At 50.7% G+C, this 18,135-nt stretch overlaps 1 protein-coding gene across 1 annotated transcript in view; it reads left to right on the top strand.

Annotated features, from left to right (window-relative positions):
- The first annotated feature begins 1,545 nt into the window (after positions 1 to 1,545).
- Iqce (IQ motif containing E) overlaps positions 1,546 to 18,135 on the top strand; it is a 41,771-nt gene continuing 25,181 nt past the window's right edge. Inside the window, exons 1-8 of the mRNA XM_051161163.1 lie at positions 1,546 to 1,700; positions 4,445 to 4,492; positions 7,766 to 7,811; positions 11,799 to 11,927; positions 13,715 to 13,785; positions 15,350 to 15,463; positions 15,570 to 15,620; positions 17,677 to 17,747. Of these exons, the coding sequence (XP_051017120.1) occupies positions 1,665 to 1,700; positions 4,445 to 4,492; positions 7,766 to 7,811; positions 11,799 to 11,927; positions 13,715 to 13,785; positions 15,350 to 15,463; positions 15,570 to 15,620; positions 17,677 to 17,747 (566 nt within the window). The 5' untranslated portion in view covers positions 1,546 to 1,664. The remainder of the gene's footprint in view (positions 1,701 to 4,444; positions 4,493 to 7,765; positions 7,812 to 11,798; positions 11,928 to 13,714; positions 13,786 to 15,349; positions 15,464 to 15,569; positions 15,621 to 17,676; positions 17,748 to 18,135) is intronic.

Genomic DNA, 18,135 nt, shown 5'->3' on the forward strand with positions numbered 1-18,135 from the left:
TGATGAGCCTGACTGCCGCTCCTCGGATCACTTCTAAGGCTCAAAATGCTGTAAATGCACTCCATCTGGGTGCATCTTGGGACTTTTCACACTATACCAAAGCTCTCTGAACTATCAATCCCCCACAGGGCGCTCGATGGTACATGCCCACGCAAGCAGTGGGCGGAGCGTAGTCGTGGTTATTCACTGGAAGGCGGGTCCTCGCTCACTTCAGGCCACCTGTCTAGGCTTTTACCATCCTAGGCTTCCAGCTTCTGGGAAAGGTGTAGGGAGCCGTGTAGGGAGCAGTTGGCCGTTCTGAATACGATCTCCCGTGCTGAAAGCCTCCGCTCCTACAGCGGGTAGCGCTAAATTCCGGAGTCTAGAATGTCAGGACACCCCGGTCACCAAAGCTTGCATTTCATTTAAAACTTAAACTTTATTATAATTTGCTCAGATTACATCCCCATCTTTATCCCCTCGCTTGTATCTCAGAGCTTGCGTTTCTATGGCTCTTCACTGCTTCAGCCCACTCTGCTGATGATAAAGATAGGCAAGCGGGGCGGGGGTGGTGGGGTTTAAAGAGATGGTTCAATGGTGAGGAGTAACTCTTACTCTTGCGTGCCTGTCTCTGAAGAAAAAAATTAATTTTCAAGTAGGTAAGGAAAAAAAAGTTGGACATAGCGGAGCACGCTTTTAATCCCAGAGGCAGAGGCAGGCAGATCTCTGTGAGTTCGAGGCCAGCCTGCTCTACAAAGCGAGTCCTGGACAGCCAAGGCTACACAGAAGAAACCCTGTCTTGAAAACCCGAAAGAAAAAAGACCACTCTAGTGAAGCCATGTAGTGAGCTGAATGTCTGCAGAGGGCTGTTTACTTAAAAACTGATCGCGGGCTGGGAACAGTTACTAAGCTACTTAAGCGCTTTCTTTGCAAACGTTAGGACCTCAATTCGGTCGCCAGAATCTATGCAGAAGATGGGGCGGAGCAGAAAAATGAAAAAAGAACTAACTGGGGCCGCTGGTATACTCTTGTAATCCCAGCACTAAGGAGACAGAAACCGGATGGATGATCCTGAGGTAGAGGAGACACTGTATATGCACCTATTGCCTGCTGAGGCACAAGTGTTCCCCATCTGGTCCAGGCGGGGGAAGCCACACTGGTCCTGGAGAGTTCATGGAGGCTTGTGATAGCAAACAGTCAGCTGAGGGCATATAGCAGTTGGTGCTGCTCCATGGACGGTCCCGTCGTGGACTGTCTTTTCCTCAGGGCGCCAGACCCCAGGTCTAACAAATAGGAACTCACCTTGGCCCCCAACATCTCATCATATTTAGAGGAAAATTAAACATTTAAATGGGTGCCTATCGTGAACGACGGTGCCTTACGCTCTGTCCCCTGTGTCCACTCAGCATAGCGACCCTCGGCATCACGAGAAACCAACCCCCCCCACCCCCACCCTAGGAGATCAGGTGCTGTTGCGCAGTGCAATCCCGGGAGAGTGCATTGGTTGGCCCCCATGCCCGCGCTCACACCGTGCGCGTGCACAGGATTCGTTGGGCTCCGGAGGCAGGACCACATCCGGGGCCTTGTGGCCGCGGCACGGTTGCCATGGTAGCACAGCGGTTGGCGGACCTCCCACGCTGAAGGCCAAACTCGCAGCGCCGGGGAGGCCGCGCAACTCGGCCACTATGAGCCAGAGCACAGTGGATGCGGTCTCGGAAACGGTAAGGAGGCTTGGGGCAGAGGGCGGACGAACGCATGGAGGCAGCCAGGCCGATTGTTACCGCACAAGAGCCAACCCCGGGCGTCGGCCCGCCACCGTGCCCGCGCCCAGCAGCCTGTAGCTCCCGCCAGCGCTCCCGAGGTCACTGCTTCCAGGAAGCCTCCGGGACTGTGCCCACCCGCACACGGTGCTGCGGGTCTGAGGCCGTGGCCGGCTGCTAACGAGTTCACCTTGTAAGTGCTGCTACAGATTGCCCTCCGGTGACGTTCCGGAGGGATCCCGAGCAAGGAAGAAGGCCTCCCTTCTTCCTTGGCCACCCCCAATCCCACCCTCACGGCTAGCCTTGCACGGGTCCCTGAGGCATCTCTGGAAGAGGCGCCCCCGTTCTAGTTCTCTGGGTACGGGGTAGACCCTGTGGCCCTCAGTATGTGCCGGTACCCAGTCAGCTTTGTGCATTCTAGTGGGGGCAGTAGGACAGGGCGATAGGCTGATGTCCCCAATCTCAAAGACGAGTAGGGTCAGCGGGAACAGCAAATGCAAAGGTCTCCAGGTGGGAAAGTAGCGTCCCAGGGACCAAAAGCAAGCCCTCTGGGATCAGATTGAGAAGGGGACTGATGGGACATAGTCAGGGACCTGGCCAGGGTGGAAATGACTATCAAGGATCCAAGGGACACCAGTGGGAGGTTCCACGTAGACTGAGGGACCGTGGTTTTGGTCAACTGAGAGCAACTGGGATTGCATACTTGTCCATGCAGTGGAGGTAGGCCGAGACCTGACTCGTTTCTCAACACTGCCTTTAGTAGTAACTGTCCCATCATCTCCTCCCTTGGTTTTGGGTGTGTTACTGGGTAGTGAAACTCTCATGCCAGGTCAGAGCGCTACAGATCAGCGTCCCTGACTCGGGTCACTGGGGGATTCCAGGCAAGCCCTTCACTGCTGAGTCAGATCCCTAGCCTGGCCAAGTGCTCTACCACTGAGCCATGCCCACAGCCCCTCACTGGGCCCTCCCACCGAACTCTTTTAATGCCAACATTTGGAGGCAGAGCAGGTGCATCTCTGTGAGTTTGAGGCCAGTCTGCTCTGCAAAGTGAGTTCCAGGACAGCCAGAACACAGAGAAACCCTGTCTCAAAAAAAAAAAAAAAAAAGTTAAAGCCTTCTTGTATTGTGATTACAAAGACAACCCATTACTTTCTCAGTACATTTGGCTAATTATTCATATCCTGGCCATCTACAGGAACCCAGTTAATGTTTCTCATATGCATCCTTTCCGCATGCGTTTTAAAAACAGATCATTGCTTTTACTGTTTAGTAACTTTTACCATGAACTTTGTTGCTAGCACTTTCTGTAGCTTTAAAGAATGGTCTGGTTTTGTATGTAGGCCAGGCTGGCCTCAAATTCAGCATCCTTCTGCCTCAGCTTGCCAGGTCCTAGGATTACAGGCCTACCCTACCAGGAGGTTTATGGTTTTCAAAATGTAACCAAGGACTGGGGAGAAGGCTCAGTGGGTGAACCGTTTGCCTACACTAGGATTAGGAGTTAGGACCTGGGGAACCCACCTAAAAGCCACGTGGGTATTGACCACAGAGGCTCCCCCTGGGCAAGCTGGCTAGCTAGACTAGCCACAGTTGACGAGCTCTGGGGTCAGCAAGAGAGCGTGTGTCAAAGTGAAAAGGGGGTGTCTGTGTCAGTCCTCCACAAGCATGCATACACAAACACATGAACAGCCATGCACAAGTGAACATGCCAGATGTGTATACACATAAATAAAAATAAAGCATTTGGGGGGGTGGGGGCTGGAGAGATAACTTAGTGGCTAAGCGCAGTTGTTACTCTTACAGAGTACTAGAGTTTAGTTCCCAGCACCCGGGTCAGGCAGTTCACAATTGCCTGTCACCTCCAGGGGATCTGGCACCCTCTTCTGCCATCCACAGCACCTACATGTATGTATGCATGCATACACACAAATAAGTTCAAATATCTTTTTTTGGGGGGGGGTTGGTTTTTCAAGACAGGGTCTCTCTGTGTAGCCTTGGCTATCCAGGACTTGCTTTGTAGATCAGGCTGGCCTCGAAGTTCAAATATCTTTAAACAATGAAAAATGAACTTAAAATGTATGTTTGCAAAACTGCTCTGCTCTGCCAGGAGATGAGCAGAGAAAGTCATCCTCTTTGGGTGAAGGTAAGTCAGAATGCTGAAACAGTGAACAGTGCAATGCTTCTCTTGAGTTGAGAACTGTGTCAGAGGTGCACACTAAACCTGATGACCCACCATACCTCTGTGCATATGGAGTCACTTGGCCAGGCAAAACCTTTCATTCACGCCCCCACCCCACCACTCTCCCCTCTTCCTGCATGTCCTTAGGAATGGAGGCAGAGGAATGTCACAGGCATCATCCACACACACCCCTTTTTTTGAGGGAGGGGCTCACACCGGCCTAGAATGCATTAGGTAGACTAGGCTGGTTGGCTAGTGACCCCAGAGATTTACCTGTCCCTAACCGCCCCCCAGCACTTGACACTTCATCAGCAAGCATTTTTCCAACTGAGGCAATCCCTTGCTCCCACACCACCTTCCTGACTGTCAGAGTACACTGCCTGCTGCAGGATGGAGCTGTCTTGGGCGCCCTGTGCTATCCCGTGGGATGTGCTGGCTTCTGCTGCAGCAGCTTGGACAAGCAGTGTGCAAACGGGACTGGTGATCCTGAGCAGATGCCTTCCAGTGACCTTGTGTGCATTTCTTCCAGGGAGATGATAGTCTGTCTGCAATTACCTTTGATTCTGACATTGAGACGGTAAGCACAAATAGGGGTCGCAGTCCCCAGGTCAGTGTTCCTGGGATGTGCGTGTCAAACAGTTGTCCCCGGGTGTGGGTAGATCCAGAGCACAGGTGTCCACAGGTGCTTTTGGTGTGGAAGTTTCAGTCTTGCTGGTTAAGTTTAAGTAACTGAGATTATCATTTTTAAACATGTATTTATTTATTTACTAGAAATCAACTTCAAGGACTGGGGATGTGGCTCAGTTGGTAGAGTGCTCACCTAGCAGGTGTGAGATCCTGGGTTCCACCTCTTAACACTGCATAATCCCAGCATTATGGTACATACCTGTGATCCTAGCATTTATAAGGGAAGGCAGGGGGATCATTTTAATCTCAGCACTCGGGAGGCAGAGGCAGGCAGATCGTCGTGAGTTCGAGGCCAGCCTTGCCTACAGAGAAAGTCTAGGACAGCCAAGGCTACACAGAGAGACCCTGTCTCAAAAAAACAACAAAACAAAAAGATCATCCTCTGCAACCATGTGTGCCAGGGCCAGCCTGGCCTACATACGACATTGTCTCAAACAACAACAGCTGCAACAACAACAAAAAACCAACTGAGATGATCATTTTAAAGCTCATTTTACAAGCTGGGCAGTGGTGGCACACATCTTAATCGCTGAGGGAGACAGAGGCAGGAGGATCTCTGAGTCTGAGGCCAGCCCAGTCGACAGAGCAAATTCCAGGATAGCCAGGGATGTTGGACAGAAAAACCCTGTCTCAAAAAAAAACCAGAACTAGTTTTAGAGATTAATTGTGAAGATCTAGAGAGATGGCTCAGTGATTAAAGGCATTCACTGCTCTTGTAGAGTACACGGGTGCAACTTCCTGTGCCCACATAGCAGCTCACGGTGGACCCCCAGAGTGCTGGCAACTAGTCAGGAAAACTGGCACTTGTGTACTGTTGAGCCATGCCCTGTCCCCTCACTGGGGGATTCTAGGTAGACACTCTCCATTAGAACTACACTCCCCAGGCCCCCTGGGGATTAGCTCAGCCTCTTGGGTCCTTTGCATAGCAATGGAAGCATGCTAAGTGCTCTTTTAGCAGATAAGCCAAAGAATTAACCTAAGTGTAGACTGGATTCCATCTACACACAAGCTCTGAAGGGACCCAACAGGAGAAGCCTCAGCCGCACTTAGGGAACCTCACCTGCCTGTGGTCCCTCCTTCCACTGTGTTATTGTGGGACGAGACTTTTCCTGGGGAGACGTGACACACGCCTACTCATCCCAGACAGGGATCCCATGACAGATCAAAGCACAGATACCACCAAAGTCCAGCTTCTCCGGGAAAGCAAAAAAGGCAGCTGCATTTACCAAGGCCTACCCCAGCATGAGTGACAGCTCACAAAGCTGGGAACCAGGGCCACACTGCACACAGCCCGCTGGAAGCTCAACAGCCTGAAGAGTGTCCTTTCCAAGTGACTAGTCTAGGCTTTTCCCCAGGGCAGATGATCTGGTCCCAGAATCTCTGCTTTGTTTACTTAGGCAGGGAGGAGCCTAGTGAATCTGGTCAGTTTCAGGAACTTCCTGGAGCTATTTGAGTTGTTTACTTTAATGGTTAAGGAGCCTCAGTCCCTGCAGGCTTTGCATCTGAAAGGAAAGCGATAAACATGTGTCCGCAACCAGGAGAATCCCATCCATACCATAGAGACGCGAGCTCAAGATCCCACAGAGAGCCAGGTGGTGGTGGCGCACGCCTTTAGTTCCAGAACTCAAGAGGCAGAGGCAGGCGGATCTCTGTAAGTTCTAGGCCAGCCTGGTCTACAAAGCGAGTCCAAGAGGACAGCCAAGACAGATAAGCCAAAGAATTAACCTAAGTGTAGACTGGATTCCATCTACACACAAGCTCTGAAGGGACCCAACAGGAGAAGCCTCAGCCGCACTTAGGGAGCCTCACCTGCCTGTGGTCCCTAAGGAGGGACCACTGTGTTATTCTCTCTGTGCAGAGAGAAACCCTGTCTCGAAGGAAAAAACAAACAAAAAGATCCCACAGAAGTGATCCTAATGCCACTGGCTGTGGGAGGAGCCACCCAACAAGTTCCAATAGAGTCCAGTCTCTCTGAGGCATAGAAAATAGCGTTTCCACCAGAGGAGTAGCAAGGACTCCACATGCTGCAGCCCTCACACCCGGCCTGAAGCTGCCAGAACACTGCTTGGAAGGGCAGGTCACTCTCCACAGCCCAGCCTGAAGCTGCAGAACTTTGTTCTCACCGAACTGCAAACGCATTTGGTTGCCATGGAGACTGTTTTCCACACAGGATCCTTTTCCATCCTCGGTTCCTTCTCTTCCTTAATGGGGGACCTGCTGTGGACTAACTTACAAGGGATTCAACTTACCACATCTGCTATGGGCACGCAGGTAACTCACTGGCGTGAACAGACATGGAAAAAATATGGGAGACAGGCATTCTCCCTTTTTTAATTTTTGTTTGTTTGCTTGCTTTTTTTTCTTCCTTTCTTAAAACGATTTCTTTATTCTGCCTGCATTTACACCTGCACACCAGAAGAGAGCACCAGATCTCATTATAGATGGGAATCAAACTCAGGCCTTCTGGAAGAGCAGCCAGTGCTCTTAACCTCTGAGCCACCTCTCCAGCCCTGTTTTTTCTTCTTTTAATTGGTTTAATTAATTTATTTGTGGGGTTGGGAATTTAGCTCAATGGTAGAGCACTTGCTTAGCAAGCGCAAGGCCCTGGGTTCGGTCCTCAGCTCTGGGAAAAAAAAAGTAATTTATTTGTATTTTATGTACATTGATGCCATGCCTGCATGTGTGTGTGAGGATGTCCGATCGTCTAGAAGAGGAGTTATAGACAGTTGTGAGCTGGCATGTGGGTGTTGAGACTTGAACCTGGGTCCTTTGGAAGAGCAGCCAGTGCTCTTAACTGCTGAGCCATCTCTCTAGCTCCATGTTTGTTTGTTTGTTTGTTTGTTTAAAGACAAGGTTTCCTTATGTAGCCCTGGCTGTTTCTGAAACTCACTCTGTAGACCAGAGTGGCCTTGAACTCAGAGATCTGCCTGCCTCTGCCTCCTGAGTGCTGCGGTTCTGCCTCCTGGACCAGTCCTGGATCTCCCATATATAGGACCTACACTCTGGAGGGCCTCAGACCTCCGAGAGGTCTGCCCCGGCCAGAGTCTCTGTCAGGGCCTGTCGTCTCTCTCTGCCCTCATGACTATGATGAGCTTTTCCAACAAGGTCACTGAAGTCTCTTGGGAATCCTAGCACCCTTCACATTGCTTCTTCTTTCTTTCAGAAAACAAAAAGAAAAGGTTCCTACAAACCTCCCTCCACTTCTCCAAGTAAGTATGACCAGACAGACCCTCTGTCCCCTCATCTTAACATGACTGTGCAGTATGACAGGGATGTATCCCAGCGAGAGTGAAGGATGTTGCTTTTCTGCTGCGGTTGGGGGAGGGGGACTAAGTAGTGTCAAGATTGCCTGCCCTTGGTTTGGGACCTCTGTCCCAGGCTGCTGAGCTGCCCCAGAACACAATGCAGGTGTCCGGCCCACTGAGCTTCCTGTTTGCACCCATATTCACATGTGCACGCAGAAGGCCCTACGCCATGTCGTCGTTCCTTGTGTACAGTCCATCTTATTTTCTGACACAAGTCCAGAGCTCGCTGGGCATGGTGGCACACGCCTGTATTCCCAGCACTCAGGGAGGCAGAGGCAGGCGATCACTGTGAGTTCGAGGCCAGCTTGGTCTACAAAGTAAGTCTAGGACAGCCAAGGCTACACAGAGATACCCTGTCTCAAAACAAAAACAAAAACAAAAAACAAAAAAACAAAAAAAAACCTAACAATAATAATGATGATGTCTGGAGCTCACCATTTAGGTTAGGCTGGCTGTCCAATGAGTCCCCAACACCGGATTACAGGGGTGTATCACCACGCCTAGCTTCCGTGTGGGCTCCAGGGATCCAGCTCAGGGCCTTGTGCTTGTGAGGCAAGCACTACTTTACTGACTGAGCCATCTCCCCAGCCCTGTAGAAGGATGCTTCTGACCTAGGATTGCTCTCCCAGCGGCACCTGCCCATGGTGGGAAGGGATGTGTATGCTCCAGGTGGGAGGGATAGATAGGTGCCTTTCATCCCTGTAGATTTCTGGGTTTGTTCTGCTAAGGAGCCTTTCTCTTCCTCATCCCCAGAAGGACAAGGACAGCTTTGTCCCTGCCCCTAGCAGTGGCTCAAGGAGGCAGCATTGATTTATCAGGACAACAATGCATGAATAAGGTTGGTCCCAGTGCCAGTAGCGCCTCCTAGTGGTGTCTGTCAGTGTCACAGCGCTCTAGGGCCCAGTGGCTCCTATGTCAGTGTGTGCAGCAATCTCTGAACATACATGAAGCCCTACATTTGTTGCCCACACCCATAGGGACTTGACCTGTTCCCGGCGTGCCTGCATGCACACATGTCTGCATGTGGACGTGTGTGTGTGTTTTCTCTGTTTTTGTTGAGGCAGTCTCGTAGCTCAGGCTGGCCTCAAAATCACTTGTAGCTGAGGATGACAGAACTCCCAATCTCTCTGCCTCAGCCTTCTGAGAGCTGGGCTACCAGGCCCAGGCCCAGCTCATTGCTCCTTTAAACATATAAAAATGTTACATGAACACTTTTTTTTTCATGAATTCGTGTTTTCTTACATAATTAAAGATGTGAGATTCTCAAAAAAAATAATTTTAGGGGATGGAGAAAGGGTTCAGTCGTTAGAGCCACTTCCTGGCTGCTCTTTCAGGGGACCCGGGTTCAGTTCCCAGCACCCAGATGGCAGCTTGCAACTGTCTGTAACTTCAGCACCAAGGGATCTGTCACCTTCACACATGCAGACAGAACACCAGTGCACATAAAATAAAATAGTGAATTATATAAAAATGTGAAAAATAATTTTGGAACATTTCTCTCATTATGACAAATGTCCTGGGAAATTTTTTTCTTGTTTTTTCTCTATAGAGATTAAAATACTGAGCTGGAGACATGTCTCAGCCATTAAAAGCTAGACTTATGACCAAAAATATAATATTAAAATATTTTTATTTGCATATTGCAGTGGCGCACGTCTTTAATAGCAGCACTTGGTACACAGAGGCAGATGGATCTCTGGAGTTCAAGGCCAACTTGTTCTACAAAGCGAGTTCAGGACAGCCAGGGTGGTTAGGAAACCCTGTCTCAAAAAAGCCAAAAGAAAAACTAATAATAAAATAAAATAATACTCTTTCTTTGACCATCCTGTGGCAACATGAGGAAGTCAGTGCATAAGGAGTAAAACCATATGTCTGCTGTGGTCCTGGCTATGCAAACATGTACATGTATTGAAATTGAACTGGACAGTACATGTCGTAGCGTGTCAAAATTATATCTTCAGTAGAAATTTTCATATTTTCAAATTCCCCTTCTAACAAAACAGCAGCGCTTTACACATAACCATTTGTGTCTGTGTGTGTGAGCAACCCATGTGCCATGGCATACATGTAGGGGTCAGAGAATAACTCGTACACATGCCTGTGCACACACGAGAAAGCTCAAAGAGGGCATTGGCTCCGAGCTGGAGTTGTTGCTTGTTGTTTAGGTTGTTACATGGGTGCTGAGATCTGAACTCTGGTCCTCATGACTGCGCTGCAGGCGTGCTTAACTACTGCGCCACCCCTCCAGCCCCTGCACGTTCTTTATGGTAAGAATTAAAAGAGGAGAGTTGGAGGCAAGGCTCGGAGGTTAAGAGCACTGGCTGTTCTTCCAGAGGTCCTGAGTTCAGTTCCCAGCAACTACATGGCGGCTTATAACCATCTACAATGAAATCTGGTGTCCTCTTCTAGCCTACAGGCATACATGCAGGCAGAGCGCTGCATACATAATAAATAAATATATCTCTTTTAAAAAATTAAGAGGAGTGAGATTGCATGTGTATATTGTGTGTATATATGTATATTTGTGAACAGATTAATTTTTTGTGTCAATGTATATTATGTGTACATATGTACATATAATGTAAAACAAGGTATGATGACTTGCATCTATAGTTTTGGCTAAATACAATAGGCCAGACTGCAGATATCGCTCAATTAGAGCACCTGCCTAGAATTCCCCAGTGAGGGTCTGGGGTGTGGCTCAGTGGTAGAGCCCCTGCCTAGAATCCCCCAGTGAGGAGCTGGAGTGTGGCTCAGTGGTAGAGCCCCTGCCTAGAATCCCCCAGTGAGGGGCTGGGGTGTGGCTCAGTGGTAGAGCCCCTGCCTAGAATCCCCCAGTGAGGAGCTGGAGTGTGGCTCAGTGGTAGAGCCCCTGCCTAGAATCCCCCAGTGAGGGGCTGGGGTGTGGCTCAGTGGTAGAGCACCTGTCTAGAATCCCCCAGTGAGGGGCTGGGGTGTGACTCAGTGGTAGAGCCCCTGCCTAGAATCCCCCAGTTAGGGGCTGGGGTGTGGCTCAGTGGTAGAGCCCCTGCCTAGAATCCCCCAGTTAGGGGCTGGGGTGTGGCTCAGTGGTAGAGCCCCTGCCTAGAATCCCCCAGTGAGGAGCTGGAGTGTGGCTCAGTGGTAGAGCACCTGCCTAGAATCCCCCAGTGAGGGGTTGGGGTGTGGCTCAGTGGTAGAGCACCTGCCTAGAGTCCCCCAGTGAGGGGCTGGAGTGTGGCTCAGTGGTAGAGCCCCTGCCTAGACTCCCCCAGTGAGGGGCTGGGGTGTGACTCAGTGGTAGAGCACCTGCCTAGAGTCCCCAAGTGAGGGGCTGGAGTGTGGCTCAGTGGTAGAGCACCTGCCTAGAATCCCCCAGTTAGGGGCTGGGGTGTGGTTCATTACCTAACATGTATAAGGCCCTGGGTTCCATCCCCAAGTTAAAATAAAATAAAATAGTCTTGCTTAGACAAGACTATCTCTTGAGGGCCTGGATCAATGACTCCATGGTAAAATGCATTTTCTGCTCTTCCAGAGAACCTGGATTTCATTCTCAGCATCCACTTACTACCATTTTTAACTCCCAACTGCAGAGGATCTGACGCTTCTGCCACTGTGCTCAGCATGCGCGCATGCGCGCACTCACACACACACACACATACTTTAAAATAACAAAACAAAATCTTAACAAAAAAAGAGGGTTGCTTGAACCCCAGGTTTCTAGCCTGGCCTGGCAATATAGTAAGATCTCATTTCAAAGTCAGTAAGGACTTCTGCACGTTTGCCAGAGTGTGTTCGTCCTTGGGTCAGCACACCCTTTGAACATTGCATTTAACTCTTTTTTACCTTTGTGAAGTGAAGGTGTTGAGGCACATTGATTGCACAGCTCTCAACCTCACATTGCCTTCCTAGAGTCACCGTACTACTCCAAGCCCAGAAAAGGGGCATCCTGGCGATCTCTGAAGACAGTGGGGAGCATGCCTCTGAGTAGCCGAATGTCTTTGACCCCACAGAAGCTGTGGCTAGGCGCCTCAAAACAGGGTACGTGGCTCTCTTGTGGACGGTGCTCTGGCTTGAGACAGAGTTTGGGAAATTGCAAATGGTTTGAGATCGAGTGTGTGACGCAGCTAGTTGCCTTTGATCTTCTCAAACACATCCATCATGTCACTGGTGGTCTTGGCTTTCCCGGTGCCACCCGAGAACACTCTAGTGCCTTTTGATTGAGGTTACCTCAGCACTGCCCTGCAGCACACGTGTGATGGAGCCAGTTCCTACAGCTTGCAGGAGACAGCCGTTAATGCTCCTGTGAGTCGGTGTTAGTCACACCGGAAACCTGAGGTGGGAATGCTTACACCAGGGGAATGGCACAAGTGACAGGTCAGGGCTCCCTGGGTTGATCTCTGTAAGCTTCTTGTTAGGCATTTAGCAGTGCACACGCATGCACACACGCGCGCACCTATCTGCTGGCATCCTTAAACCCCGGCAGCTTGATGAGAAGCAGAGCTTCCAAGATTGTGTACTTGTACCTGTCCTATTAAACCATGCACATTCAAACCAGGAAGTGTGACCCAACCCCTGAGCTCCACACTCACCTCGGAGCACGCGTGGACCCACCCCCTCAGCTGCACTCCTGACTACCTGACAGAAGCCGTAAGAGCGAAGAGGGCAGACCTCAGGCGTGCTGGCAGCCATGGTGAGCATGCTCCCGGGGACAAAACCAGGAGAGCAGAAAGGAAAGCCTCTAGCAATTGAGGGGTGAGATGTGTGTGTGTGTGTTTTAGTTTGGCTTTACGCACAAGCTCTTATCAGTAGGACATTCTAGAATGCCCTGAGGGAGAATGACTCATGAAGAGCGTCTCAAAGCCAAGCCATTGTGTCACCCTCCTTATAGTTACATTTAAATTCTTTACTTGTGGGTGGGCTGCACACGTGCTGTAGCACGCAGGTGGAGGACAGAGGACAACCGGTAAAGTCACTTCCCTCATACTCACCGTTTGGGTCCTTGGGATTGAAGTCAGGTCATCAGGCCTCCTGACAGGAGCTTTTACCGGCCAAGCCCCCTTGCTCATTCCTTGTTTGTTCCTTATTTCTTCCTTCCTAGTCTCTGTCCATTGGGGCCTTTTGGCCTCTCTGAGGCTTAACAAGGTGGCGTGGTGACAGAACCAAATTTACTGCTTAGGGTTCCGGTTTAGGTTTACTTGGACATTTCAGATTTATAACCTGTTAAATGTCTTTAAAACCTCCTTATGTAGCCAGACATGGTGGCGCATGCTGTAATCCCAGCAAAGGCAGACAGATCTATGTGAGTTTGAGGATAGCACGGTCTACAAAGCAAATCCAGGACAGCCCAGGCTACACAGAGAAAACCCTGCCTTGAAAAACCAAAATCAAAACCAGACCAAACCAAACAAGCAAAAAACACCTCTATAAGTGGAGAGATGGCTCGGTGGGTAAGAGCCAGGTGTGACCCCCTGCACTGTGGTAGGCAGACTGGAAGATCATGATGGCTTGCTGGTTCCCAGCCTAGCTTTAGGTTCAGTGAGAGACTCTGTCTCAAAGGAATAAAGCTGAGAGAGTGATAAAGGAAGACTCCTGATGTCCTCTTCTGGCCTCTACGTGAAATCAGGCTCACACCATGCATGCGCACGCGCGCGCGCGCACACACACACACACACACACACACACACATGCTTACCCTCAGTAAACCAAGCTGGAGGGCGCAGTCTCGTCTCCCCAGCACTCATTAACTTTCAGGGTTCCCCTCAGGTATAATCAGGGGTCCTTTCTACTGTCCCACCATGTCCTAAGAGGTGTGTGCCTTCCTCCAGGTCACATCTCTGGGACTTCCATCTACAGAGAGAAGGAGGACATGTATGATGAGATCATCGGGCTGAAGAAGGTAGGGTCCGTTCTGCTCCTTTCTCATTGGCAGTGCTTTGTCTCTCTCTGATCGGCAACGTGGCATTGACCTTCTTCTAACTTGGCTGCAAGTCAGTGTCATGCTGGGCATCGTCAGTCACGTGGAGTCCACGCCCTGGCACCCTACCATATGAGCTGTCCACCACTGCAGAAGAGGCAATGGGCTTGCCGGGCATGGTAGTGCATGCCTGTCCTCCCAGCACTGGGGAGGTAAAGGCAGGAGAGGAAAGAGTTCAAGGCCAGGGCTCCATGGGATCCTGTCTCCAAAATGCAAACGAGCCAGCTTGTGCAGCATCAGAAGGGCGCCATACAGGACTGCAGCCCGTCTGTGGACAGGCCAGGTGTGCTAGGCTGCCCTTGGAAGCAGTGCAGAGGGGTTCCCACTCTGCCTGGATGCAGAGAGCCCTTAATGAGGGACCTGAAGCGCTGGTACAGTGGTACCCGGGAGCCATGTTTCTGAACTAGAAATAAGCCTCTAAGAAAACGACCCTGACTATTCACACTTATCGTTGTAAGTTTTTGGAGATCTGCCTGAAGGGAGTTAGAGACACAGTAGTAGAGTACTTCCTAGAATGTGTGTGGCCCAGTGTTCTGTAATAGAACAGCAGAGTGCTATGTAGAATCAGTCCCCCATGAGGGCCTGGGGTGTGGCTCAGTGGTAGAGCCCCTGCCTAGAATCCCCCATGAGGGCCTGGGGTGTGGCTCAGTGGTAGAGCCCCTGCCTAGAATCCCCCAGTGAGGGGCTGGGGTGTGGCTCAGTGGTAGAGCACCTGCCTAGGATCCCCCAGTGAGGGGCTGGGGTGTGGCTCAGTGGTAGAGCCCCTGCCTAGAATCCCCCATGAGGGCCTGGGGTGTGGCTCAGTGGTAGAGCACCTGCCTAGAATCCCCCAGTGAGGGGCTGGGGTGTGGCTCAGTGGTAGAGCACCTGCCTAGAATCCCCCAGTGAGGGGCTGGGGCGTGGCTCAGTGGTAGAGCACCTGCCTAGAATCCCCCGTGAGGGCCTTAACCTCCCCATGACACCCAGGGCTTTAAAAACAAAAACAAAAACAAAACAAAACAAAAAAACTTTTAAAATCAAGTGTGTATTCCCACCAGTTGAGAAGTGAGGCAGGGGAATTGCTGCAAAATCTAGGCTATCCCGGGTTACAGAGTGAACTCTAGAGACAGGAAAAGTGAGTGGAGAGGGGGTACCTCCCCAATTCGGGGAGGCACTATACATGCAGACCTTGTATGAGTGCTCTTTGTTTTCAGTTGGTTAGTTGGTTGGTTGGGTTGGGTTGCGTTTTGTCTTGTTTTTTTTGTTGTTGTTGTTGTTTTGCTTTGTTTTGTTTATACACATTTATTTTGTGAGTGCATAAAGGTCAGAGAACAGTGGTTCTCCTCTTCCACCACGTGTGTGTGTGTGTGTGTGTGTGTGTGTGTGTGTGTGTGTGTGTGTGTGTGTGTGTGTGTCCCCGTCCTGGGGATTGAACTCAGATCATCACGCTTGGTGGCAAGCTCCTTTACATGCTGAGCCATCTTGCCAGCCTCCTTTTCTTCTCCAGTCCTTACACATGCAGAAAAGCGATGTGGATCTGATGCGGACAAAGCTTCGGCGCTTGGAAGAGGAGAACAGCAGGAAGGATCGGCAGATAGAGCAGCTTTTGGATCGAGGTCGAGTAAGTCCCGCGCCCACAGAGGTCCTCCTGCCAAGCAGCGACTCCCTGCAAAGCAGGAAGGAGGGAGAGCCACTGGGGGCTTAGTGTCTCCATCTGCTTCCCACAGGGCCCAGACTTTGTGCGAACGCTGGCAGAGAAGAGGCCTGATACTGGCTGGGTGAGTGGAGCCTCCTGCTCCAAGGAGAGCCTCCCACTGAGATCATAGAACTGTGTGGGAAGGGGCATGGGTGTAGAACTTTCTAGCACTGTTGCTTGTAGAGCCATAGGGATCACATAGTGGTATGTCAGGGGCCAGCAGGTTTAGCAGAGGCTAAACCAAAGGTAGACCAAAGGTCAGGCAGTCACAGTGAGGCCGAGCAGGGAGAGTGTGTGGAACCCTTCACTTCAAGCTCCAGAGCAGGGCCAGGGCAGGAGCACAAGTTTAATAATTAAAGAAAAAAAAATGTAGAAGTTGTCACTTGAGAGTTCAAGACCAGCCTCTGCTACATAGAGTTAGAGGCTAGCCTAGACTACATGAGACCCTGTCTTGGTATATAAAAAGAAACAAACAAAACAACAACACAGAAAAACCAGACTCTCGGTGTACAATTGGGGGACTACATCCAAACCACAGTTTCTGCTTTAAAACGGGAGTGGGGTAGGCGTATGGAATGTGTCACTGTCACCCCTTGAGTCACAGAAGTGCAAGGAATAAGATAAGAAAGGGTTAATGGGCTTGGTGGCCTAAAGAAATGTACAGTTAAAAAAAAAAGAAAGAAAGAAAGAAATGTACAGTAAAGCTCAAGACTAAAAGGAGAACTGAAAGAATACCACAAAAGGGGAGGACTGTGCCGAGTATGGCCTGGCTCACTACAGATGCCCTAGACCAGCGAGGACTGGGGTAAAGGCACAAGAAAATACTGTTTCCTTAGACAGAGTCTTGCTTGGTCCCAGGCAATCCCCAGCCTCAGCCTCCCAAGTACTGGGACGCAGGCACATGGTGCTGCTGGCTCAGGAAAATGCCACGTGTTTTGTCTTGTTTTGTTTTCGTGACAGGGTTTTTCTCTGTGTAGCCTTGGCTGTCCTGGATTCACTCTGTAGACCAGGCTGGCCTCGAACTCACAGAGATCCGCCTGCCTCTGCCTCCTGAGTGCTGGGATTAAAGGCGTATGCCACCATGTCCAGATAAAGTGTCCTTTAGAAAAAAAATCCCAAAGTCATGCACATGCATGTGACTTCATCTCATGTTTTACAAGAGGGCCCTCTCTCTAGTGCGAGTGCATGCCTGCTATGACTGCTCTGCCTCCACCTCCCCGGTGCTGAGGCATACAGTGACACGGCTGGCTCCTTCTGCGGGTGCAGGGGACCCAAATTCAGGTTCTTACGCTTGTATAAGGAGCACTCGAGCTACTGAGCCATCTCCCCAGCCCCCAGCTTTACAAGCAGTGGAGTGAGGTTTACCTCATTCTGCCCCCTCCCTGCTGCTTCCAGGCCCAGGGAAGGAAAGGATAGTGGTTGTAGTAGACTTGGCTTCTCTTCTCACCAGCACTGCATACCGGGAGGAAAAGAAATTATTTTAAGTTCCTCTGAGTAAAGCCTTACCCCATAAAGCAACAAGATTAGCAAGTCTGGTGCAAACCAGATTTGGCAAGGCCTAGCTAAAAACAGGAGTACTCAGAGCAGCATGTTGACGCTGGCAGGCCCTGATCTGTGCAGGGGCACCTGCTCTGTACTTCTCTTGATTTCTTGATTGCCCCGCTCTCTGATTTCTTGATTGCCCCGCTCTCCTGACCACCTGCCCAGGGACGATTAGAGAGCTACCCAGGCCAGCAATTTGTAAAGCCATGCAGTATGATTCATAGCAGCCTCAAAAATATTTGTGTTCGTTGAGAAGTATCTTTATATTTACCTAGTTACTGGGGGGTGGGGGGGTACTCACATACCAGGGCGCACATGCAGAGTCAGAAGACAGTTTGTAGGAGTCCGTTCTGTCCTTCCTCCATGTGGGTTCCAGGGACCTCCGCCCTCTGGCCCTGCATGTAGCTGGCCCCCTTACTCAGTACTACTCGGTGAGGGAGCAAGTTCGGGGCGCTTAGTCATCACCGGGGTTGCACTAAGGAAGAAAGGAGAGGATGCTTGTGTTAGAATCCTGGTAGGAAAAAAAAGCTCAGTGTGTGTAGGGTGGCCTAGGACAAGCTGGCGACTATGCTGAGGTGATGGCCCTCTGCTGGCAGGTCATCACCGGGCTCAAACAAAGGATCTTCAGGCTGGAGCAGCAATGCAGAGACAAGGACAACACTATCAAGTACGACCTAAGGGGGGCTGGTGGTGGGAGGTCCCCGGTATCTGTTGGGGCCTGCGCTGGGCCAGCGAAGAATGACCTTCTCCGTTCACTTTTTCCATGTTTGGTTTGCTTTGCCTTCTTGCTACATTTCTGTTCGACTTAAAACTATGAGAAATGTTAGTTTCTCTTTCCCCTGTGTGTCATAGAAGATGCGGGGTGGGGAGTTTAGGGGGGCAGTGGCAAGCACTCTACCACTAGGCAGGTGCTCTACCACTGAGCCACACCCCAGCCCCTCACTGGGGGATTCTAGGCAGGTGCTCTACCACTGAGCCACACCCCAGCCCCTCACTGGGGGATTCTAGGCAGGTGCTCTACCACTGAGCCACACCCCAGCCCTTCACTGGGGGAT

This window comes from Acomys russatus, chromosome 19 (assembly GCF_903995435.1).
Source record: "Acomys russatus chromosome 19, mAcoRus1.1, whole genome shotgun sequence".
Lineage (NCBI taxonomy): Eukaryota > Metazoa > Chordata > Mammalia > Rodentia > Muridae > Acomys > Acomys russatus.